At 44.4% G+C, this 25,343-nt stretch overlaps 1 protein-coding gene across 5 annotated transcripts in view; it reads left to right on the top strand.

The window, feature by feature from the left end:
* WDR25 (WD repeat domain 25) overlaps window positions 1–25,054 on the top strand; it is a 95,066-nt gene extending 70,012 nt beyond the window's left edge. For 4 of the 5 annotated variants that reach the window (XM_083437403.1, XM_083437404.1, XM_083437405.1 and 1 more), the window contains 4 exons: window positions 811–941; window positions 13,622–13,792; window positions 22,042–22,182; window positions 22,579–25,054. In XM_083437403.1, the coding sequence (XP_083293529.1) occupies window positions 811–941; window positions 13,622–13,792; window positions 22,042–22,182; window positions 22,579–22,800 (665 nt within the window). In that variant the 3' untranslated portion in view covers window positions 22,801–25,054. Of the gene's footprint in view, window positions 1–810; window positions 942–13,621; window positions 13,793–18,942; window positions 19,001–22,041; window positions 22,183–22,578 lie in introns of all 5 variants that reach the window. The other variant, XR_014510377.1, reaches the window with a different exon arrangement.
* The last annotated feature ends 289 nt before the right edge of the window (window positions 25,055–25,343 follow it).

Raw genomic sequence — 25,343 nt, forward strand, 5'->3', positions numbered from 1 at the left:
GAAAACAACCACATATGTCTTCCATCCATTTCCTTCATCTTCCTCTGTTTCCCTTGAATTTCAGATTGTAAACTCCTTGAGAGAGGGACCTGTCTCGTATTCTCTAAAACTGCATGCATCCCAATGGTTAATGCAGTTAATGGGTTAATTCTTCATGAGTCAGCTGAGACGACTCATTCCCCACAATGCATCTGCTCTCAGGGCTCTCTTATCTGTGTTATTGGGCAGATTTGGCAAGTAACTGTATAAAAGGGCTCAAGTTACAGCATATTGTGAGGAATATTGTGAGGTAGGAGATTGCAGGAAATGTTGCAGGCTATCTGTTGGAATTCTGGATTCAAGTGAAGACTTTTTGAAAATATGGTCTGTGAAAGAAGCTGGGAAATTACCAGAACTCAGAGAACTCTATCAGTTGCAGGACTTTGCAAGCAACTGAACTAAGGATTTGGTTATGAACTTTAACAGAGCAAGGATTTTGAAGCAAAGAACCCTCTCTGGGTTCAGAGAAAGAAGACTACTTTTAATGTGTAGATAATGTGTAGATAGTATGTAAAGTGGTGTATGTTGGTGTTGGCCTAGAAAAGACAACTCTCTTAAACACTTGACTCAGATTCTGTAGTGCATTTATCCCAACCCCCCCAACATGGTGCTATATAGACAATGCCAACTTTCTGATGGCATACAGGAAAAAGTCAATGAATTTTCATTGAGCATTACTAGCACATATAGTTCTGAAATAAAATTGTGAAACTGTAAATCCTTACTTCCAAAAAAAGTAACCTTCATTCTTCTTTTCTGTCGCTATTTTAGGAGCACAGACTTTTAGCAGTAGGACTGACTTTCGAATTAGCACCTTGAAGTTTCACCCTCTTGATCCAAATGTTTGTATCTGTGGAGGATTCAGTCCAGAGGTCAAGGCCTGGGATATCAGGTCTTCCAAGGTAAAAATAAAATTGAGTAAAAAATTACTTGTATTTGCTTTTGATAAGCATCCTAGGAAGGGAAGATGCATGTGGATAGGTAATGATGCTGTTCTGGAATGGATAATTGCCATTTTCAGCATGGGAACACAATTTTATCATTCTTGCTGTCTCTCAAGAAAAGTAAACAGTCAAATGCAATCTTTGATGTGCTCTCCCTGTAAAACAAGTTAAAAAGAATAAAAAAAAACATGAACACATCTAAAAAGTTTATTTTACATTTAGTTTTAAATATCATTTCACCTCTCTGGTAAGTCCAGGAGTTGTCTGCTATTAAAGAAGACATATTCACTAGGAGACATCAGTTTGTAAGTAAGCACTTGACTGCTATAATAATCAACTGTGAGGTTTTCAAAACTATCTCTGTTTTGTCTGTTCACTTGTAAGAATTCCATTTTATAAGCTCTACTCTACTAATAACTATGTCTGGATCTGACAGCAGGCAATTTTGTATTAAACCACCACTTGGGCTCCCTATGTAAGCCTCCCTGGGAGCAAATTCTATTAAACCTATTGGAGCTTACTTGTGAGTAGGCACGCATAGGATTGTTCTGCTAGGATTCCTCTTGCCTGGGAGCAGACTTCCTTGAACACAATGGGACTTACTTACAAGTCATAGCTGTCAACCTTTCCCTTTTTTAAAAGGGAAATTCCCTTATTCTGAATAGGATTCCTCGCAAGAAAAGGGAAAAGTTGACAGCTATGTTACAAGTAAATGTGCATAGGATTGCACTATTAGGATGTGGCTCAAATTTCTGCTCAGTCATGGAATATATAATGCACAAATATCAGGAAATACAGGAATTGTGCTTCTGAGAGAGACGAGGCTAATTAATTATTAACTTTGCAAATGGAGTTGTATGATAAATATAGCAGACTGCATTTTTTTTAAAAACTGACTTAATTAAGAAATAATGGTAATATCTCATTGTGGTGCAAGGCAGCAATCAAATTCCCAGGGTTGCAGTCCAAGACTGTTGGTTTGTTATGGCAAAGGCAATTGATTAAGTAATGTAAGGTCTCTTGCGCTTTTCTATCCATTGATAGACTGTGAAAAAGCTGAAAGCTTGTCTGCATATTCTGAAATTCCAGTCAGCCCTCCTTAAATCCACAGTGCTGCGTCTCTTGGACCTGCTGTATGTGTTCTCCTTGGAAGTCTCAAAACCATTCTGATACAACTTCAGAGTTTGTTCTGTATTATCAGTATAGTTCTTTACTGACTTTAAAACCCTTTTGTTCAAAGCCTTTCCATTCAGTGGTCTTAATGGTATTTTTTATTAAGCCCTCTTGCATCCAACTATCTGCACTAATTTTATCTTGGCTTCCACCTTCTGCACAAAGATCCATTTAAAGCTGGAATGTTTTGTGATCTTCCACCCTTGGGGCCAAAGTAAATGTGACATCAGAAGGTTCGTGCTTTTAAGGACGAATATGGGAAAAGTGAGGCGCTGGTGGTTAAGCTTAAGCTTTCAACAGCAAAATAGGATGAGGAGGACAGGTTTCACCCACTCCTTTTGTCTGTTGTTTACCAACCTATAGTCCCTCTTTTCAGTCCCTCTTCTCCAAACCAGTCATATCAGAGTGGGTTTGACCGTGGTAGTTGACGTCCATTGGGACAGTGCTGGATTAAACCCAGTGGAAGCCCCTAGGCAGTTGAAATCTTTGGGGTGAGGGGCCTCTCATAGATTATCTCCTAATATGCCTTTGATTTTACACTTCTACATGGCTACTTGTGAATATTCTAGGATCTGGAGTCAGTGGGAACTCATGACACACCACCAAAGCTTCATATATGGAGGTTTCTTATGCACACACTCTAGTGGAATAGCATTGAACTAAGAAAGCTTGTTGTCTTTGTCCATGGAGTTTTCTTGGCAGGGATACTAGAGTGGCTTGCCGGTTCCTGCTCCAGGTGGATCACGTTTGGTCAAAACTCTCCACTATGACCTGTTCATCTTGGGTGCCCTGCACGGCATAGTTCATAGCTTCTCTGAGTTATTCAAGCCCCTTTGCCACGGCAAGGCCATGAAGAGGGCAAGCTTTCTTAGATAGCATCTTAAAAAGCAGAGACATCAACTTGCCAACAAAGGTCCGTATAGTAAAAGCTATGGTTTTCCCAGTAGTGATGTGTGGAAGTGAGAGCTGGACCATAAAGAAGGCTGATAGCCGAAGAATTGATGCTTTTGAATTATGGTGCTGGAGAAGACTCTTGAGAGTCCCATGGACTGCAAGATCAAACCTATCCATTCTGAAGGAAATCAGCCCTGAGTGCTCACTGGAAGGACAAATCCTGAAGCTGAGGCTCCAATACTTTGGCCACCTCATGAGAAGAGAAGACTCCCTGGAAAAGATCCTGATGTTGGGAAAGATGGAGGGCACAAGGAGAAGGGGACAACAGAGGACAAGATGGTTGCACAGTGTTGTTGAAGCTACCAGCATGAGTTTGACCAAACTGCAGGAGGCAGTGGATGACAGGATTGCCTGGCGTGCTCTGGTCCATGGGGTCACAAAGAGTCGGACACGACTAAACAACAAGAAAGCTTGATTGTAGTTTTGTTCCAAGATCAAAGCAACATTATTTTGATCCATTGTCATGGGGCCCTTAAAAGACGTGGGTCCCATAGACTGGTGCCTACTGTGCCTATTTGGTAATCCGGCACTACACTGGGACTTGGAAGGGAAGGGGCAAAGCAGATGGAGACACAGCCAATGTCAGTCAGAGCTAATGATAAGTGGAACTAGAGCTAATCACCGACAGATCTATGATTCCTGTATTACAGGGTGTCTTTTCCAACTCGACAATTCTGTGATTCTTTGACCACCCTGAGAAGGAAGGGGAAAGAAGCTGATAGCCAGGGTCACCCCCTGGGTTGGTTTATAAGTAAGAAGGCAGCCAAGTGGAGGATGACCAAGGGCTGCCTGAGATTCGTGATTCAGTGCCCACTCGCCCTAATAGATGAGACTCCACCAGTGGTTCACAAAAAAAAAAAAAAAGCATCCATGTGTAGGGATCAACAAATCTGTCCATTTCAGTTATACAGTGGTGCCCCGCCAGACGAATGCCTCACAAGACGGAAAACCCGCTAGACGAAATGTCTTGCGAGTTCCTGCGATTTTTTTTCGCTCCCCACCCCCTTTTTCTAAGGCACTAAGATGCTAATAGCCTTTTAGCAGCTAATCCGCTAATCCCTTAAGCCTTTAATAGCCGCTAATAGCCGCTAAACCGCTAATAGCGCTAATCCGCTAATGGGCTTGCTTCGCAAGACGAAAAAACCGCTAGACGAAGAAACTCGCGGAACGGATTCTTTTCGTCTTGCGAGGCACCACTGTATTACGTTCCTCGTTTTCCCAGTCTTAAATCTGGTTTTCCACATTTCTGCAGCAATTTGCTGTTTTATTTTATAGCATGAAAATTCACCAACATTTTAGTGTGAATTTCACCTAATAAAGCACATTGTTTTTGCCTGCAGTTTTGACTAATGCACACATGTTCCACATTTGCCCCAGTATAATGCGTTTTGTATTTTATTTTCACCAATATATGCACACTTACCCCAATATTGGTAAATGTTGTTTGGTTGGATAGTGCAAATTTTGAAGGATGTGTTCTGGTTGGTGCATTAGTTTGAGAAGGGCTAATTGGGTTGTTCTTCATTAAAATGCAGACAAAATCGAACTTTTCCGTCATCGTTGTGTGCATTTGTAGGTATTATTATGAACTGGGCCTGATTGGAGTTGTACTCTGTAGGGCACCAGGTTCATGAAGGCTGCTCTAGCAGATTAAGAGTTGTTGACACTTTATGATTAAAGTCCATTGTATACATTGGTACAGTTTTGAGATTCATCTCTTTTTTCCCTACAGGTTTGTGTTTGTGTGTGTGTGTGTGTGTGTGTGCGCGCGCGCGCCCTGCTCTCTTCACTAGTTGGCTGCAAGCCTCCATTTTGGCCTAATAACACTTTTATATATAAAAAAAGTTGTAGGAAAGTTCCTGTTAAAGAATCCAACCAACTTTTTACACTAGTTTACCTTTAGTGTCTTTGACTGGTCATAAATCATTGGGGAGTAATTTCCAGCTTAGGGTAGTTCAGTATGGATCTATTTTCTTCCATTTTCCATCTTTATATCAAGATTGTTTGTGCAAAGCGGCAAGCACAATTTCCTCTTTTTCCATTCTTGTATCCTTATGGTCACATATGAGATAAGGAGGGGGGATGTTCTGTCTGGCGTATCATAATTTTGTCTCCAGTGTGCTCAATTTATCCCTAAGTTGGAAAGAGTGGGCTAGGGACTCACTTCCCAGTTGCATTGTCATTGTGATGCATGCAAACTGCCTATCCGTACAGCGCATGTATTTTAGACAGTGCTTTCTTCTCATTTCATTCTTAAGATCCATGGCATTTATTCCCTCTTATATACTTGCTGCAGCTTTGATCTTATTTTGCCTTAAATTGCACTTCTAAGTCTTTCCACTTGTCATTCAGCTGAGAAGAGCAGCTGATGTGGGCGAGGCAGTTTCCCCCAACCCTCCTCCTTTCTAATTGTGGCACATGCATTGATTATCTTTGGCAGGCCTTGGCAAAACCCATTCACTTTATGCTAGGATCCCACAAGAGTCATTAGCCATAGGTGTCAGTTTCACGACAATTGTCAAATGGCAATGGTGGTTGCTCGTGAGTAACCAGGCAGGACACCGACCTGTCTTTTACAGGTTTTATTTTGGTGCAAAACTATTTACAGTGCAGAACCACAAGTTCATGTCTGCCTCAGCTAGCAGAATCCGGGAGTGGTCCTTTCCGGATCCTCCCCCAACATAAGAACTTAGTCATCCCCCAGCCGTTTCCTTCCTTCCTTTGCATTTTACCCCTCTGCGCAAGGTGGGCGACGGAAGAGGCATGTTTCCCTCCTGGCCGGCTTGGCAAGCAGCGGTGTTGAGGCTCCCAGCAGCATCCTCTAGCCCTTTCCCCTCCTTTCCCCTGGAGGTGTGGCTTTCCCCATCCTCAGACTGACGAGGTGCGGCGCTGGGGCTCCAAGCAGCAGCCTCTGGTCCCTCTCTCTCTTCCCCACTGGGGGTGTGGCTTTCCCCACCACAGGAAGAGAAACTGCTTCGCAAGATTTTTGGAGGTTCCCTGTGTCCCAACGGCCCCTCTGCCTCCCTTCCCTGTTCCAATGGCAGTCCCCTGTCAACAATCTTGGCTTTTGTTTTTTTCAGACAAGTGCGTTTCAAATCCCCATCCATGTGAAGATAAACTTGAAAATAAGTGGGAAGTCCAGGAGCCACAGGGTGGTTGAGTTAGCCTAGTGGGGTTGGACAGCTGAAAATAATGCCACCATATCTGGCAACCAATGTGCCCCTTGGGTTTTGATAGTACATGGGTTGATGGGCACAATTTTCCACGTCCCTCCAGTGGCTATGCTGACTCATTTAGCAGAAGTAAATGTATCCTCCATGCAGGAAAGCAAGCAGTAATACCATAATTCAGGGACACATTCCATCTAGACAAAAAACACTCAAGGAGGATTTAGAGCAGGGGTATGACCAAGGTAAGGGACGCGGGTGGCGCTGTGGGTTAAACCACTGAGCCTAGGGCTTGCCGATCAGAAGGTTGTCGGTTCGAATCCCCGTGATGGGGTGAGCTCCCGTTGCTCGGTCCCAACCTAGCAGTTCGAAAGCACCTCAAAGTGCAAGTAGATAAATAGGTACCGCTCTGGTGGGAAGGTAAACGGCGTTTCCGTGCGCTGCTCTGGTTTGCCAGAAGCGGCTTAGTCATGCTGGCCACATGACCTGGAAGCTGTATGCCGGCTCCCTCTGCCAGTAAAGCAAGATGAGCGCCGCAACCCCAGAGTCGATCACGACTGGACCTAATGGTCAGGGGTCCCTTTACCTTTACCTTATGACCAAGATAGAGGCATAACCTATGGAGGGTCCCAGGAGCCTGGCTTCTGACATTTGCCCCCTGTGCCTGAGGCTTTCTACCTTTGTGGCAGGCCACCTTTTAAACCATACTTCCCCCTCCCTTCCCTCAGTTTGCTGGTGGTGAACCATGTTTTCACAGTGAACTTCCGAAGCATTCCAGAGTTGTATTGTGCCAGCTAAAAATACCAAGATCACAGATATTGGAGAAGTCTTGGGGATTCTGTTTTTATGGCTTGATATACCCATTGCCACATATTTAACCCTGTTGAAACCCCAGAAAATGGTTCTATATGAAATGCATGTAAATTGAGTTCTCTGCATACCAGGCTTGCCATTCATAGGAGAATTCAGCAGCTATGAAAACCAACCGAGAGATTCTTCTGCCTGTATAAGAGATGGTGGCAGATAAAGAACACTTTCATTGCTTTCTTTTCTACAGCAAAGCTTCTTGAGGGTGTACTTATCTTTTTGAAAAAAAGAGAGTTAAACATTTGAATGCCTTTTTTTTTTTTTTTGGCTCGTCATCAAGAACCGTTTCAGTTTATCAGAGTGGGCTTTATCACAGCTGAAATCTGTATTAAATCTACTTGGGGATTCGTAAAAGATACCTGGTGAAATTATGCACAAGGATGTGGCTGAAACTGCACCAGAGACTATTATTGCTTCAGATGGAAGAGACATTCCTGCCTTTCAGAGCGATGTGGCTTATGGCGCTGGAAGCACCTGTCTTTCCTACCTGCAGAGCATTTTAAGAGCCAGCCTGGCTACTGGAAAGAGTATATGTGCTCTTTTGGATCAATAGGTGGGAGTGTGAAATGCTGGTGCTGATTAATGTATTTTACACAGCGCAACAATGTGCATGGCAGCTGAACTCAATGAAGAGACGAGAGAGAAATTCAGTCTGAAGGTAGACTACTGGCAGCGTGTGTGTGTGTAGAATTACATGCGAAGGAATGGGGTAGGGAATACCAAGACTGGTAAAGGTAAAGGTAAAGGGACCCCTGACCATTAGGTCCAGTCGTAGCTGACTCTGGGGTTGTGGCGCTCATCTCGCTTTATTGGCCGAGGGAGCTGGTGTACAGCTTCCGGGTCATGTGGCCAGCACGACTAAGTCGCTTCTGGTGAACCAGAGCAGTGCACCGAAACGCCGTTTACTTTCCCGCCAGAGTGGTACCTATTTATCTACTTGCACTTTGACGTGCTTTCAAACTGCTAGGTTGGCAGGAGCAGGGACTGAGCAACGGGAGCTCACCCCATTGTGGGGATTCGAACCGCCAACCTTCTGATCGGCAAGTCATAGGCTCTGTGGTTTAGCCCACAGCGCCACCTGCGTCCCACCAAGACTGATAGTCAATACTATTTATTTATTGCCTGCAAATCGCCCTAAGGTCACAGGGCGGGTCACAACATTAAAACACAATATTAAAAACAATTAAAAACAGCTTACAACCACAGAAACAGGCAGGCCCTAAAAACATGCACCTCAAGTGCCAAAAGCCAAGGTAAAGAGGTGCATCTTCAGCATTTTCTGGAAGCTGTACAATGAAGGTGCCAGAGGATCTTTGTATAACCCCTGGACTATCTTCCAAACTGTCTCCGAAGGCATCCCCATCTTACGCTCTTTGTGGTAGTCCATGGAGCCTTTAAGTTACTAAGGCATGGATAACTGTGGCTAGACTGTCGCTGTCTAGGGGTGCAATCGGTGGATAAACCTCTATGGATAGGTCCTTTATGCCTTTTGAAACTCAAGAGACAAAGACAAGTGCAACACCACTCCCCAACTGTGCACCTTATCTTGCATGGGAAGTAGAGTCCCTTCTGGAGCTGATTGAAACAGCCTCCCTGGACAGCTGATCAACAGAGCCGCCACCTTGTCAAGATTCTATTTTAGTTTCTTGCCCCATATCCACTTGACTATTGCTGTGACCCCTCCTGGACAGAGCTACCCTTGTAGCAGTTTTCCGTATATTTGGTTCACATTACTGTAATACCCGCTATGTGGGGCTGCCTTTGAGGATTGCCAATTAGAGCTGGGGACACGGGTGGCGTTGTGGGTTAAAGCCTCAGCGCCTAGGGCTTGCCGATCGAAAGGTCGGCGGTTCGAATCCCCGCGGCGGGGTGCGCTCCCGTTGTTCGGTCCCAGCGCCTGCCAACCTAGCAGTTCGAAAGCACTCCCGGGTGAAAATAGATAAATAGGTACCACTTTATAGCGGGAAGGTAAACGGCGTTTCCGTGTGCGGCTCTGGCTCGCCAGAGCAGCGATGTCACGCTGGCCACGTGACCCGGAAGTGTCTCTGGACAGCGCTGGCCCCCGGCCTCTTTGAGTGAGATGGGCGCACAACCCTAGAGTCTGTCAAGACTGGCCCGTACGGGCAGGGGTACCTTTACCTTTACCTTTACTGTAATACCCGCTATGTGGGGCTGCCTTTGAGGATTGCCAATTAGAGCTGCGAGCTTATTAACAGAGACCAGACATGGAGAACGTATCCCATCAAGTCTTGTAACTATACATAGGCTTCCAGCCCATTTCCAAGCAAAATTCAAGGGACTGGTTTTGACTTAAAGAGCCCTATATAACATGGGACCAGAGTATCTGAAGGATTGGCTTTAGACCTCCATTAACCTGTAATTTCGAGATCAGCCACCGAGGCCTTGCTCTCGGTCCCTCTGCCATCTGTGGTAAGGGGGATGGTGTTTGGAGACAGGGCCTTTTCAGCTGTGGCACCCACTTCTCAGATTCCCTCCCCAGAGATCACCTGGCATGATCTTTGTTTTCTTTTCAGCTCCCAGTGGAAAGCCTTGTTCTTTGCACAGGCCTTTTAGCTTGTGTGACTTATTTTTACGCTGGTGTTTTGTTCTGCTGCGCTCTGCTCTGAACCTACTTTTCTATATTTACTGTTATATTCTTTCTATCAGTTAATTTGTAAGATTTGCTGAGACCTTTGGCTGAAGGGCAGCGAATAAATATTACAAACAAGAACCATAAATATGGATGTGAGAGAGAGAATGAACAGAAGCGAAGTGCTCTGCATTTCCCTGTGAAAGCCTGTGGGGCAACTTCAAACTGCTGTGTGGTCAGGCTTGATGCTTTATAGTCCGGCTACTCCTTGCTCATGCAATGAGTCCAAAGCTGCAAAAATGTTGAGTCCAGATTTGTTGCACTCATTTCTGGAGTTCACAACTGCAAATCAAAGGAGGCAGTGCATCAGTACAGAAACGGCTTTTGACTCCAGCTCAATGTATGCTTTTCACAGTATTAAGAGTGGACGAGTCTCTTGTGTGGCCAAACAATCTTCCTTGAAGTAAGCCTTCAGCTTCAAACTCTCTTTAAGTAAGAAAAAAATCCGGCATAATACTGGGTTGTTGTTTTTTTGTTAACATCCGACACTATTGTGCCTCTATCTGAAAGCTGTTTGTGATTGTCCGGGAATATTGAGCTTCAGTAAGCAGGCTTTCGAAAACCTGTTTGTATGTGTGAAATAAACCTGCTCATATAAAGAAGCAAAAAACCCACCAACAACACATTTTCCTCTTCTACCAAATGGATGAGCTTACTGAAGTATGCCAGGATTTTAAAAGTGCAGAGTTTAAATAACAGTATTTTCTTTCAGAAACCTACCAGAGCACAGATTTGGTGAAGTATTTTAGCACTAAAGCAATGTTTTCCAACATTCTCAGTTTGCTGTTTCTTGTAGGCCTGGTAGCCTTGTTTTCAAGCTTTAGATTTGGAGATATGAACAGCCAACTACAGGCCTGAGGAAGCCCTGGATCTCCTAGCACACATCCAGGCTTCCTGGGAGGAGAGGAAGTGCTTCTGTTGCTGTGGTGAGGGATCCACACTTCCCTGCCATTTTGTTCTTCCTCTTGACTCTCCTCATCTTTGATTCTACTGCCAAGATGACTGAGGCATTGTCGTTGTTCCAGCACGCTTTGGCATGCATCTCGGTGGGTTCTGAGTACAGCCTTTTGCAGAATTGTGAGCCCAGATCACGTTGCAAGTGGCTAATTCCTGAAATGGATATTATATGTTTTTGAAGTTGGTGTGTTCAATACTGCAAGTATAATGTGGCTCAGTTTAGGTGAGAACAATGTGTTCCCTTGCAGTTCCCATCTTGTTTAGGTGGTTTTGTCCCGTGTCTGAACCATGACACAGAGGTAGGTAGGTGGATTACAAACCATCTGAAGATGTTATAGGTTTCTTGGGAAAGAGCTGGAGGTCACTAGTGTAGAGCACATGGTTTGCATGCAGGTCCAATCCCTGGAATCTCCAGGCAGGTCTAGGAAATGTGGGATGTAAACACAGGAGCAGTCAATGACAACATTCCTAGAATGTACATATTAGAACATGGGGAGGGATGTCAGTCCAGCAAGCAGGTAAACTTCCTGGGACGGACCAGAGGTGGGTGTGGCCTCACCTGTGCAGGTAATGATAAAAGCACAGGGCAGGCAGCCACTCCCTCTCTCTGCCATCTTCCTTTGATGAGGAAACATCTAAGGATGCTCTCTTGGCTCCAAGCCAAGAGAGGAGATAAGGACTATCTTCGCATAAGATAGATTCTGAATGTATGTAACCTTTTTAAAGGTGTCTGCCTTCTGGGATCATATTGTGAACAGAACGTGAGTAAACTCTTTTATACTTTTATAAAGACTGTGTCGTGTCTTGTATTTTAAGAGGGAACAAAAGGGGAAATTACCAGAGTAATTATTATAGAGGTTCTAGCGAACCTGTGCAGACGTTACTGTTGCAAACTAAAAGGGGAATGTCTATAAACTCTGCTGATATTTTGGGAACTTGCTAGCACCAGTTGGATAAGGATATAATTAGTCAATATATCCTCTCCTGCACCCCAGAACAGTCCCAACAGGAAAGACCATCTAAAAGCCATTCCTAATCGGGGAATAGATGCTACGGGGCTGGACACACTGAACTACTGCAGTGTTTCTCATCAATCTTAGGTCCCCAGCTGTGGTTGGACTACAACTCACATCATCCCTGATCACTGGTCCTGCAAGCAGGGGATGATAGGAGTTGTAGTCCAACAGCAGCTAGGGGCCCAAGATTGACGAGAAACACTGGACTAATGGAATGGCTCAGGGATAACAGGGATGGGTTACCTGTGGCCTTCCAGATTTTGCTGGACTACAACTCCCATCATCCCTGCTGGTTGAAGCTGAAGGGGGCTGGAGTCCAACCATATCTGGAGGGCAGCATACTCCTCACCCCTTTGATTGATAGAAAAGTGGTTTCATACATTCCTATGATCAGGTTCCACCTCCCCAATGGGGCCAAAATTCAACCAAGAGGTGACAAAAATCAAGTGAGCACAAATAGAAAGGCAACTTGCTGTCTAGTTTCTTCCTACCTCTCTATGTTTCCCCCCCCCCCCAGCTCTTTTGTCTTGATGATGTAGTGTTAAGCATCTTCGAAACAAGAGGGGGAAAGATCCATGCGGCATTCCTCGGGTGCAAGTACAACATATTTACATCCGGAGGCACATTCTGCAGGGCTTTCAAGTAAACACTGCGTTTCTGAGCGCCCTAATTACTTATTTTGTTTCATTTTGGTTTTGGAGCATCTTAATCAGAGATTAAAATACAAATGCTTAGTCTGAGACTCCCAGCCACTGTTTTTTCTCGCTTCTTCTCCCTTTGCTTTCATGTCCCCCGTCTGCAACTAATTAGCTTCTGTCCCTCTGCCTGCCTGTCTAGCGCTCTCTGCACTTTTGTGCTTTCCTCCCTTCTGATCTTTCCAACTGTCAATATTAACTCCTTTCCCTTCCAAAGGGTCTTGTTGCCAGGCAACCGTTTCCTGTACTGCGTGCTCGTCGGAGCGCCCCTCCCTCTCCCACTAGAAGCCCACGCGTTCCTTGTGCAACTTTAAATAATTCAGAAATGTTGCTGCAGATTTTCTGATTGCAAGCTCTTCCCTCCCTCCCTCCCTGCAGGCCACCCCTAACCAAAATTTTCATTCTCCGGGCAGTTGCTGCTAGCGGTGGAGACCTTTTTTAAAAAAATATGTAAACTGTTATTTATTTTGACAGGCATTTTCCCAGCCAGTAGCTTACAAGTTCTCATCTGGTGATGCTCCTTGACTTTCCTAGGGAGTTACCCATGTGTGATCATTTCTTTGCAGAAATAAAAATCAATTTACTATTAGCATGCAGATACGCTTTGCGTGCCATGCGTGATCCCTTGGAAGTTGTGGTGGAATGCAGTTGTCTCATTTTAATAGTATCCTGGTTGAGAACCAGTATTGTTCTAGTACCGTAACTATGGGTTACACCAACTATATCTCTTCCAAAAGCAGCATAGATTTCTCAGCTTTCACCTAAAAAGGCGACTATGCATTTAGAGCCTATGACGTCCCTCAAAGAATCATGGGAACTGTAGTTACTTAAGGCTGTTGGGCATTGTGGGAATCATTGGGGCAAAGTCATGTGCTTTAAATGTATAGCATATCTGCAGCCTTAACTGTGAGAGATGACGATGTTTTGGTATGTGTGCAGAGATTAGAGAGCATGCTAAAAATGTAAAAGCCAGTGTGGTCCCACCTCCATCTTGAGTTCTTCCCCTGAACTTGAATGGACTTTCTCCCTCCTCTCCTTGTGGCCCACTAATGTTTTGCATTAAAATAGCCTTCTTCTGCTTGCAAAGACAATATGTCTTGAGAAGCCCCCGGAACAACGGTTGTTTTATGGTTTTTAATCTTTTTTTTTTTAACCACAGGTAATAAAAGTTTACAAAGCTGCGGTACAGCAAACCTTAGATATCATGTTCCTCCCTGAAGGGAAAGAATTTCTTACCAGCACTGATGCAGTAAGCCAAGATTCAGCTGACCGTACCATCATTGCCTGGGATTTCCACACAGCTGCAAAGATCTCCAATCAAATCTACCATGTGAGACTTTTATTTACTTTTTTATTTACTTCTACGATGGCTCAATCACTATTCCGTTAAAAAATAAAAAAGCCCACAGCAGTTTTTCTCTGGAAACCACTGAAACAAATTTGCTTCCCGCCAGTCAAAAGGATGCTGAAGATTCGTCCTCAGAACTAGGAGGTGGGAAGATGGACTGTTTTGGGTGGGATTGCAGTCCCTTGGAAGGAGCAGGTCCATAGCTCGGGGTAGTCTTGGATCCCAGTATTGTCGCTGAAGGTTCAGGTGACCTTGGTGGCTAGAAGAACCAATTGCCAACTACGGCTGGTTTGCCAAAGTTGGACAGAGATCACTTGGCCACTGTACTCCTTGCTCTACTAATTTCTAGACTGTGCAATGCACTTTCTGTGGGGCTGTCCTTGGAAGGCAACTCGGAAACTGGTCCAGAATTTTTTTAAACAGCTGCACTGGTTGCCTGTTCGTTTCTGAGCCCAATTCAAGGTGCTCCCACTAGCGTTCAAAACCCTAAATGACTCAGGCCCAAAATATATGAAAGACTCCCTCCTTCACTACAGACCTTCTTGGGTGTTAAGATGAGCAGAGGGGGCGGCGGCTCTTAGTAGTTTCACCGCTCTCAGGTATTGTGAGTGTTTTTACAGAGAGGATAGATGCCCCAGGACAGGGCCTTTTCCGTGGCAGCCCCAAAGTTGTAGAGTTCCTTCCCCACAGAAATGCATCTGGTACTTTCATTGTGAAGTTTCCTTTGTATGCTGAAGGTACATTTCTTTACCCTGGCCTTTGACCCTTGTGAGAGATACATAAATATTAGGATTGATCCTATTCATGAGGTTGCAATATATTTTAAACTGTTTTTAATACTGTACTCTGGGACGCGGGTGGCGCTGTGGGTTAAACCACAGAGCCTAGGACTTGCCGATCAGAAGGTCGGCGGTTCGAATCTCCGCGACGGGGTGAGCTCCCGTTGCTCGGTCCCTGCTCCTGCCAACATAGCAGTTCGAAAGCACGTCAAAGTGCAAGTAGATAAATAGGTACCACTCCGGCGGGAAGGTGAACGGCGTTTCCGTGCGCTGCTCTGGTTCGCCAGAAGCAGCTTAGTCTTGCTGGCCACATGACCCGGAAGCTGTACGCCGGCTCCCTCGGCCAATAAAGCGAGATGAGCGCCGCAACCCCAGAGTCGGCTACGACTGGACCTAATGGTCAGGGGTCCCTTTACCTTTACCTGGGACGTTATGGGAAAGGATAGCTAAGATATCGAACAATTGTTATTAGTATTGGCATTATTACTATTTCGTCCTTCATCCAACAGGACTCTGCTGCATTATGCTGCAATCTGTAGGTGCAGAGCTCAGGAGAAACAGCAGAGCGCCCTTCATTATTTTGCATGGTTGTTGGAAGTAGGCCTCATTAAGTTCAGTGGGATTTGCTCCCAAGTTCTTGTCGTAGCACTACAATATTAATTTCTTCAAGGTGTTATTATCCTTGAATTGATAGCTTTACATCTTGAGTTCCGGATCAGCAAGCTGCCTGAAAAATGGCACCTTGCCCGGGAGTCTGCTATGGCGGAGGATTGTGACTCCAAACTATTGTTTGTGTATCTTGCTAGCTTCAGATTGTTAGTACCAGGTAGTGCAGTCTTAGCAATGGTAACAATAATCACCTCCCCACTTTCCACAGTGCCAAGTAAACTTCCCAAACTCTTGTCAGCCTGGAAAGAGCCCAGTGTCTCAACAGCATCTTGGAGCTTTCATAGAATCATAGAATCATAGAGTTGGAAGAGACCACAAGGGCCATCGAGTCCAACCCCCTGCCAAGCAGGAAACACCATCAGAGCACTCCTGACATATGGTTGTCAAGCCTCTGCTTAAAGACCTCCAAAGAAGGAGACTCCACCACACTCCTTGGTAGCAAATTCCACTGTCGAACAGCTCTTACTGTCAGGAAGTTCTTCCTAATGTTTAGGTGGAATCTTCTTTCTTTATTAAGTTAGTTAAGTCCGTCTGTGCAGCACCTGGTCTAAAGAGTTTTTGGTTCCATTTTGCTACGCATTGATCACATTTGCTTTACAATGGAAGGTTGCAGCTGACACTACAGCCCAGCACTTCTGTACTCAAGCCGTTTTTTACATTGTTTTATTTTATTTTTGTACGAACCACATTTTAGACAATAATTATGCTTCTTTAACAGCCCTTAATTTACTCTTTGATTATAAATGTCAAACGAACCAGAGAACTATGCATGCATTTGTTTCAAGTATATTTATATTTCATTTACTATGCATGCTCATCAGGGAGTGAACCCCCATTGAACACAGTGGAACTTGCTTCTGAAGTAAATATTCATGGTGGCGCACCGTTAGAAATGTCAACCTGGGCTGATTAGTGATGTAGCAAAGAGCTGATTCACGCATGCATGCTAATCTCTTGATTATTTAGTCCTTGATTCCTCTCATTCCGTGGGCTTGTAACCAGACAGCTCTCTGCCTGACCGCAACCATTATTTGGAGGAGCTGTGGGTCAGTGTTAGAGCACGTGATTTGCAGGTAGATGGTCCTAGGTTCAGTCCCTGGCAAGGCATGTTAAAGGGAATTAGTTAGCAGATGGCGGGAAATACTTCTAACTGAGACCCTGTAGTGCTCTTTCCATTTAGAGTAGTCTGTATTGGGCTGGTTGGGCAAATATTTACATTGGTGCCTCGCAAGACAGAAAACCCGCTAGACGGAAGGGTTTTCCGTTTTGGAGGTGCTTCGCAGGACGAATTTCTCTAGGGGCTTGCTTCTCAAGACGAAAATGTCTTGCGATTCCTGGGGGTTTTTTTCCGCTCCCCACCCCCTTTTTCTAAGGCACTAAGCTGCTAATAGCCTTTTAGCAGCTAATCCGCTAATCCCTTAAGCCTTTAATAGCCGCTAATAGCTGCTAATAGCCGCTAAACCGCTAATAGCGCTAATCCGCTAATCCGCTAATGGGCTTGCTTCGCAAGACGGAAAAACCGCTAGACGAAGAGACTCACGGAACGGATTCTTTTTGTCTTGCGAGGCACCACTGTATTTATTTATAATAAATTTTATTTTCCAGTTTTTCAAAAATATTTTGACAAAAATACAGATCCAATATTTTCCAACAACAAATATGTTTATTTTGACTCCTCCCCCCCAACTCCTTTTGCGGTTTCTTATATTTTTAAAAATTTGTAACACTGCATTTCCTTCATTATTCCAATTATTAATTACTCCCTAGTTTTCCTTTAGCATTAATTTTAACTGTCTGGTTTAAGTGAAGCCTTCTAATGAGCTTACATGTGTACGGTAACATTTCAAATAATCCGCAATTTCCCCCCAGTCTTTGATGAAGTTTTTTGGACAAATATTTATTTATTAAATTTGTATGCCTCCCTATACCTGTAGATCTCAGGGCGGTTCACAGCATAATAGTCTGATAAAAGGTAGGTCCCTATGTTCCTCCTAGGAAGAAATTCTCCTTACACTAAATATCTCTAAAGCCGATTCATACCTTTCCTTTGGTGTGTAGGGTCTACACACAGTGGGACACAGGAGCAAGCTTCAGGCTTGCATGGCTATCGCTATTGCGTTTAAAATTCACCTGTGAATCAGGGACTCAGGCACCTCCACCAAAAATGAGAGGACAAGGATCATAGGTGTTGTGTATCCATATGTACCCTGGGAGTGTTGTGTTATGTCTGTTGTTCCATCAGGGCAGACATTACTACTTGCCAGGCAGAATGATCACCCCTCTCCTCTCCCCACATCCTGTTCTGGGGGGGGGGGGTTCTCCGAATCTCCGCAGGGCTATGGGGGGGGTGGCACATGTGGGGACAGCACGCAGAAGGGGCAGCCGTGTGTCTCGCTCAACATTATTAATGTATAGCCGTTATATTACAGAGCTGAGACTAGGATGCTATGGATGCTTTCCTGTTGCAAAGATGGAAGTCAGGCTTCCATAGATGGGAATCATTAGCTGAATCCACAGGAACCTACTCCTAGGGGTCAAGGCCCCTTCACTTCCCCCATAAAATATTTGAGGAGGCAATGCCTTTCAAAGTTGATGGGCATTGTCATTCAAATGGCGTGTGTGTCGTGTGATCAATTATGGAGTTTATTCAAGATGGCGCCTCTGGCTGAATCCCGCCCTCTGCGGTAGCTCGGGGGTCATTCCTGTGCACCTCTGTGGGATGAAACGTGAACCTGCTCTCAGATTTCAGTCTTGGGCTTTTGGCACAGATAGGGAAGCTGTGGCCATCGGCCTAGTATCACATTCCAAGCATTTAATCTGGCTCCTCCCACTTTGGTGTTGCTCTGACAACTGCTGGCTGTGACCCCACCCACTATTCTCAGGTGCCCCTAACGCAGGCTTCCTCAAGCTCGACCCTCCAGATGTTTTGAGACTAGCTAGGGATCATGGGAGTTGTAGGCCAAAAACATCTGTAGGGCCAAGTTTGAGGAAGCCTGCCCTAACAGATTATTCTGTGGAAATGAGGCTCTTGACAGCAAAAACAGATTCCCTACACCTGTTTTTTCAGGAACAGGAAGTTGTTAGACACCTCCCTGTTGTGAGTTTCTTGCAACTTCCTGAAGAATGAAGCTGGCTGCTTTTAGAACCGCCATCTTGTGCAGTGTAATGATTTTGCACCATTTTTAAAAGGCGTTTCCTTTTAAATCCATCCGTTTCACATATAGTAGGAAGTCTGCGGAAACTCAAGTCTCTTTTGAAAACATAAAGAGTCAGGGTCAGTTTGCATCCATTTATCTCTGAAAAGAACAATTCTGTCCTCGCGGAGAGATGGAGTGGATGATTTAATAGAACTTGCCCATTCCCAACTTTCCGTGATTGCCTTTGTCCGGATTTGCAGATGCACAATCCAGTGCATAAATTGTGATAGTAGGTTAGTCATTTGCACTTCAAAAGCAACGCGCTTCAGTGAATAAGAAACTGCAGAGCACTCAGTTCTGATGTATTCAGAAGCTTAAACAAAATGATTTCCTTGGGAGTTAAAAAGGAGAGTGTTATTGAATGGGGCAGTTTACTGCACTCTCTAGAGCTAGCGTGAAATTGAGGGTTGGTTTGGGGGTTTTTTTGGTAAACAATTACCCAAAAAAATGCCTTTAGTTTCATAAATTTCCATCTCTAATCTTTCAGATGGAAGGCTGCATGCACTCCCAATACACTGAAAAGTCAATTTCCACTTTCATCGAGGGTAAACACCATTCATTGAGCCAAAACAGCTTCCATAGTTTGCCTTTCGTTCTTTCTTTTCTAAAACAGCTGACTTTTGCATCTGAGCCTCTTGTCCATTGTACACTGGAACAAATGACCTGATCCATCCTTTATATAGGATAAGGCTGTCAATGGCTACCAGCCAGGATGTCTAGATAGATAGATGATATATATGGATTATTTATGGATTTTTTTTATTGATACACCAGAAGAAGTGGTTAATTCAATTGAAATACTAAGTGTCTGGGTTCAGATCGTTTAAGAGCTGGTATGGTAAAAACCTCAGACAAAAACAGTTCAGGTACAGTGGTGCCTCGCAAGACGGAATTAATTCGTTCTGCGAGTTTTTTCGTCTTGTGAATTTTTCGTCTTGCGAAGCACGGTTTCCCATAGGAAATGCATTGACGGTTTTAAGAAAAAGGCGCAAGACGTTTTCGTCTTGTGAAGCAAGCCCATAGGGAAATTCGTCTTGCGAATCAACTCGAAAAACAAAAAACTCTTTCGTCTTGCGAGTTTTTCGTCTTGCGAGGCATTCGTCTTGCGAGGTACCACTGTATTACATATGGAAGGAACGGCTTAGATTAAAAGTGGTGAATCTCTTTCACTGTTGTGGCTTCCTAAAAACTGGCTCCAGGGAGGAATCTGTGGGAAATAAGCGATGCTCATGTTGGTGGCCATATTTTAACTATCTGCCTTTGTGAAGAAGTTACCTCTTGGACTTCTGCAAATGTCACATTACTTCTAGGTTGCTGATACCTCCCTCTTGTGCATAGGAGTCTACTCCTAGGAGCCAACCCCACCCATAAAATATTTGAGGAAGTTGATGGGCATTGCCATTCAAATGGTGTGCATGTGCCACATCATGTGATTGCTTATGCTGAGCAGGGCTTACCTGCCCCTCCCCCAATATTTAATTCAAGTTGACACCCCTGCTCATGTGTATGGGGGCTGATCATCAGTCACAGCCTGAGTACCACAATGAGAAGAAGTGAAAATTAATGAGGAGGTCACGGAAGAGCTGCAAAATATATTGAAAAGCATTGAAAGTACAGTGGTACCTCGGGTTACATACGCTTCAGGTTACATAAGCTTCAGGTTACAGACTCCACTAACCCAGAAGTAGTACCTCAGGTTAAGAAGTTTGCTTCAGGATGAGAACAGAAATCGTGCTCCTGCGGCGCGGCAGCAGCAGGAGGCCCCATTAGCTAAAGTGGTACTTCAGGTTAAGAGCAGTTTCAGGTGAAGTACGGACCTCTGTAACGAATTAAGTACTTAACCCAAGGTACCACTGTACTCAATTGAGGTTCTGCCCCCCCAGCAGTTGCCTGCCCCCCAAAACAAATCATGCCCACGCCCATGGTCCTCCATGGTCATATGGCTTTCCTTCCTCCACACTCCTGTTGGATAAATGCAGAACAGTTTCCACCAGATTAGCACCTGGAAAGATCTCCATTTTGTCTTTACGCACTCTCACGTGGAGAAATTGGGAAAGACGGTCACAAAAGTTGATGTCACGTTCCGGCGTGAGCAAGTGGTCAAAGGAAACGAGGCTGGCGCTGGGATGTCCTGAAAGGGCTGCTTGAGTCCTGTTTTGCAGGAGCGCAATTTTCTTTTAAGAAGCACTTCTCATTTCCTCCATCAACATTTTCTGCTTTCGTTGTTAAAAGGGAATAATTTGCAACACGCGTCCCGTCTCCCTGAAGCGACACGATCGTCAGTCGTACAAATTACTCCGATACGGCTGTGTAGCAAAGCGAGCAGAGCAAATTGTATGCAGGGTTGATTTTTGGTGCTGCTGCTGCTGCTAAATCATATCATAGAAATGATTTCTGATTGTTCCGACACATGTGGGATTTCTTTGTGCGTTTTCATAGCATCAACTAAATAAATACTGCGCGGTTCATTTTTAACGTAAATTTATTGCTTGTTGTAGGGTTGGATCAAATTCCTCAACTCAGTTTGTAGGTGGTGAAATCGGGTTGGAGGATTTTGCTCCAGCAAATACCCAGAAATTTGTCTTCTTATTTTCTGTTCAAAACTCTATTGCCTGTTCATATAGGTAGATGAAGGAAGCAGTGGGGAGGAGTAGGGCACAGATACTACTGTCAGCAATATGTAAATTGGGTTGGATCCACATTTGCACCCAGGTTTTCCACTGTGTTGTCGGGTAGAAGGTGCATTTCTCCAACAGTTCAGCTGGGGGAAAGGGCAGAAAAGAAAACCCTCAGAGAGTTTGTTAGAAAATCATTTTCAGGTTTCCTTTTTCCATTTAGCTCTTCTCAGGTTTATATAGTAGCTGTCGCCATGCACGGCATTCCACAGAAGACAGGCCCCTGCCCTGAGGAGCTTACAATAGAAAATGAGATGCAGGTGAAACAGAAGAAGGGCTGGGGAAGATTCATGGATTGCTGGGTGTCAGGGAACTGCCATCAGTGCCGGAGGGAGAGAGCAAAATCCAGAGGGATTCCGGAGAGCGTCCCGGGATTGGGAGAGGCAGCCCATCTTCTGGGGAAGAGAATCAGCGTAGCACCAGTGGAGAAGGGGGGCAGATGGGGGAAGTGGCGAGGCGGTCCCATGACTCCTTGCCGGGGACCAGCGGGGAGAGTAGAGGTCCTCCGCTGCCTACGCCCTCCTTGTGCAGAAGGCTTTCGCACAGAGAGAGTAGGAGGAGACTAGGCGTCAAAGAGCTTCTTTGCTGGAAGAAGTTTAAGAAACGCCCACTGACGGATTCTGCCAGTGATTGAGACAGCCACGGGTGAGTGGCTGTCCGGACAGAAAAGGTTCACTCAGGCAATCCAGCCAAGTGTTTGCACCGGCTTACGCACGAGCAACCCCTAGAACCATTACACTGGGGGTTGGACTAGATGACCCTTGGGATCCCTTCTAATTCTGCAATATCACTATTCTATGATTATGTGGTTTGTTCTGCTCAGGCTTGATTATAGGCCTGGTACAATGTTGGAACTAGAACTTGGAGCCAAGGCTTTATCCTTCTGCCATTCTTCCCAATTCTCCACACAGGAACGTTACACCTGCCCCAGTTTTGCACCGCATCCTAAGGAGCCTGCCTTCGTTGCTCAGACAAATGGCAACTACCTGGCCTTGTTCTCTAGCCTGCGGCCCTACAGAATGAACAAAAAGAAGATATACGAAGGGCACAAGGTATCCTCCCCTGTCTGCAAACTCGTAATAGATCTTGCCCTTTTAAATGCCTGCTTATGCTTCTGATTTACAGCGGGGATAAAAATTAATCGACTTCAACCCTGTTCTCTATATTTTAGTTAATTTAGAACTAAACTGAGGAGCGAGTAGAGCTTAAAATACCTGCAAGTGTTATTAGTTGCTAATAGCCTTGTCACGTATAAACCGGCTGGCGCTAACAATGTAAAGTCCTTAATGGGGCTGTCTTAATAAACACCTAGGGAAGCAATTAGGCCATTATGGTAAAAACTGACATGTTTATTACACTATGAAATTTCGGGAGGTTATAGATCATATCCCATTTCCTTAATTAACATCTTGATTTATTTAACCTCTTTCGATTCCGGATTCTTGCAGGTTGAAGGATTTGCGATAGGCTGCGAGTTTTCCCCTGATGGAATGCTGCTCGTCACGGGGAGTTCGGAGGGCAAAGTGTTTTTCTACAACTATCGCACGGCTCGGATCATTCGCACGCTGTCCGCGCAAAGCCAGGCCTGCGTGTGTGCAACTTTCCATCCAGTCCTTCCGTCGCTCCTTGCTACATGTGGCTGGGACGGAGTCATCAAGATCTGGCAATGATAATATCAGTGATCTTAAAAATCAACTGTATATATATGTCCTGTGTTTTGGAGTTTGCTTCCAAATTTACTCTGGAGCAGGGTTTCCCAAACCTGGCCCTCCAGATGTTTTTGGACTACAATTCCCATCATCCCTGACCACTGGTCCTGATAGCTAGGGATCATGGGAGTTGTAGTCCCAAAACAGCTAGCGACCCAAGTTTGCGAAACCCTACTCTAGAATGCTGCTGGCTCAACCATACAGGTGCCCAACTTGCTTAGCTCGTTTCCCCCCCCCCCCCCATGGAGCTGTGATACTCTAGGGCAGTGATTCCCAAACATTTTGAGAGCACAGCCTCTTTGGTTCCATAAACTCATCCCCAATGCCCTCTACCCTACCCTACAAAGTGCATTGTTCAGAATAGTGGTTTGCATGACCCACTAAGGGAGATATTAACACAATGAAATTCGAAGCAGGAGCAATGAATTGCATGTTTATTCAAAACCCGGTTAAATCTATTTAATTCAACAAAATTGGTGAACTTGACCTAATGGCGCCAGCTTTTCAAAGTCTGATAGTAATTGACACCTCCAGCACCCTCCAGTACCCTCTTGCCTCTTAACGTCCACATTTGGAACCATTGCTCTACAGCGTCTTGATGCTCACTGAGCTGTGGTTTCCTTGCAGAATACTACTAAATCTGTACCTGTTACTAGTTTCCACCCTCTTGCTGCTATAGTTAATGAGGGAAAGAGCTTCCAGAATGAATGAATGACTAGCCTGCAGTCCGAAGTCTATACAGTCTAGCTGCCGTGACTCACTACAGAATGCACAAAACCTGTGACTAGAAGTGATTAAGAAAGGTTCAGAGTCAAGGTTAGGTCCCACTGGGAGCATCGAAATGTGACCCTCTTTAAACTTGGTTGAATCTACACTTTAGCCTTTAAGCCTTTTCTGTCCTACAGACTAGAGGTGATTTTCTTTCTTTCTCTTGCTTAGCTAAAGCTGAACTTCAGCCCTTTTCTCTTTAAAACAATTCTAGCCCTTTACCAGTACATGATTTGGCCTTGCAGGAATTTCCCTGTTTTGAGTCCTCGGCTAAGTCATGCTAACGGGCTCAGCGCTGTGGCCGATGCAACCACAGAGACTTTTCTGGCACAGGTTACTGTCATTGAGGGTCTTGGGGGAGTTCTACTTACAAATTGCGTTTGGGGCCTGTATGATTCGGATGCGAGTCGCTTCCATATGAGCAGAAGTTTCTACAGAGGAGCTGCACTTTTAAGACTGTAGCTTTCATGTAAGACAGAGATTGTCATAGCAGAGCTGGCAGTAGAAAGGAAAATGGAAACAGTATTTTAAGTTTGTGATCAATGTTTCCATGCCACCGATGTTCAATACTGCATAGGCTTCTTGCCCTAAAATGCAGTTATGTTTATGTATTTAACAAGTCTCAGCCAGTATGTTTTCATTCTGTGTGCTGAGCATCAGTGTTCTGTGCATTGTGGAAAATGTGTCTTCAGCTGTGGCATTTCTCCAGGGTAGAGGCAATGCTTTATATTATTATTATTATTATTATTATTATTATTATTATTATTATTCCTCTCCCACCATCTGCCTGGGTCTGAGCCATCACTGAGAGATGTCAGAGGCCAGCTTTAGTGCAGAGTGATTTGCATGAGTACCAGCGGAACTTGCATTGATCTGCCATAGAACTCAGCCATTTGTACTACACACCTTTCATGCCAGACAAAAAGCGCTTGTATACATTTATTCTGTGTAAATAAGAGTGCATAGTTTTATGCTGTGCTGAGGTGAAAATTGTTAAATGTTGAAATGTATAAAGGAATCGATGAAGATACTATAAAATGTCAAATAAGAACTTTTTTTAAAAAAGAAAATGGCAAAGAAGGTAAGCTAGGGCAATCCTTGCTTCCTTGTTTGTTTCCTGTGCTCATATTCCTTGGCAAACCTATTTACTCTTTTTTGTTTTTTGCATTGACTGGGTGTGTTTATTGATCAGGTTTTTTTCTGGGCACAGCTGTGATGAAAGTTATTGACACAATAGCATTTTAGTTCTTTACATTTTGTAGGACATGGACTTCCATTGAACAGAGGTTACGTTAAGGACATGTTGGGGTGTATCTTTCTTTCTTTCTTTCTTTCTTTCTTTCTTTCTTTCTTTCTTTCTTTCTTTCTTTCTGGTTATGTTATTTTCCTGTCACATGCTTCCAAAAAGCTCTTGGAGCCGCTTACATTATATCGTAAAAACACTTAGCAGCGATAAAACGTATAGCAGCAATAAGTAAAGCGCAACAGAACCCAAGTCTAAAACAGTACAAGTCTAAAACAGTACAAGTCTAAAACAGTACAAAAGCAACTTAAGAGAAACAACCAACACAATTAAAAAGCAAGTACTGCCTTCTCTGCCCACCTACAAAAAAGTTTTCTGAAACAGGAAAGGAAAACCCTTGCAGTTTTCCTAAATATTAGAAGAAGAAGAAGAAGAAGAAGAAGAAGAAGAAGAAGAAGAAGAGAAGTTTGGATTTGATATCCCGCCTTTCACT

Source organism: Podarcis tiliguerta, assembly GCF_965153285.1.
Source record: "Podarcis tiliguerta genome assembly, chromosome: 1".
Classification (NCBI taxonomy): Eukaryota; Metazoa; Chordata; class Lepidosauria; order Squamata; family Lacertidae; genus Podarcis; species Podarcis tiliguerta.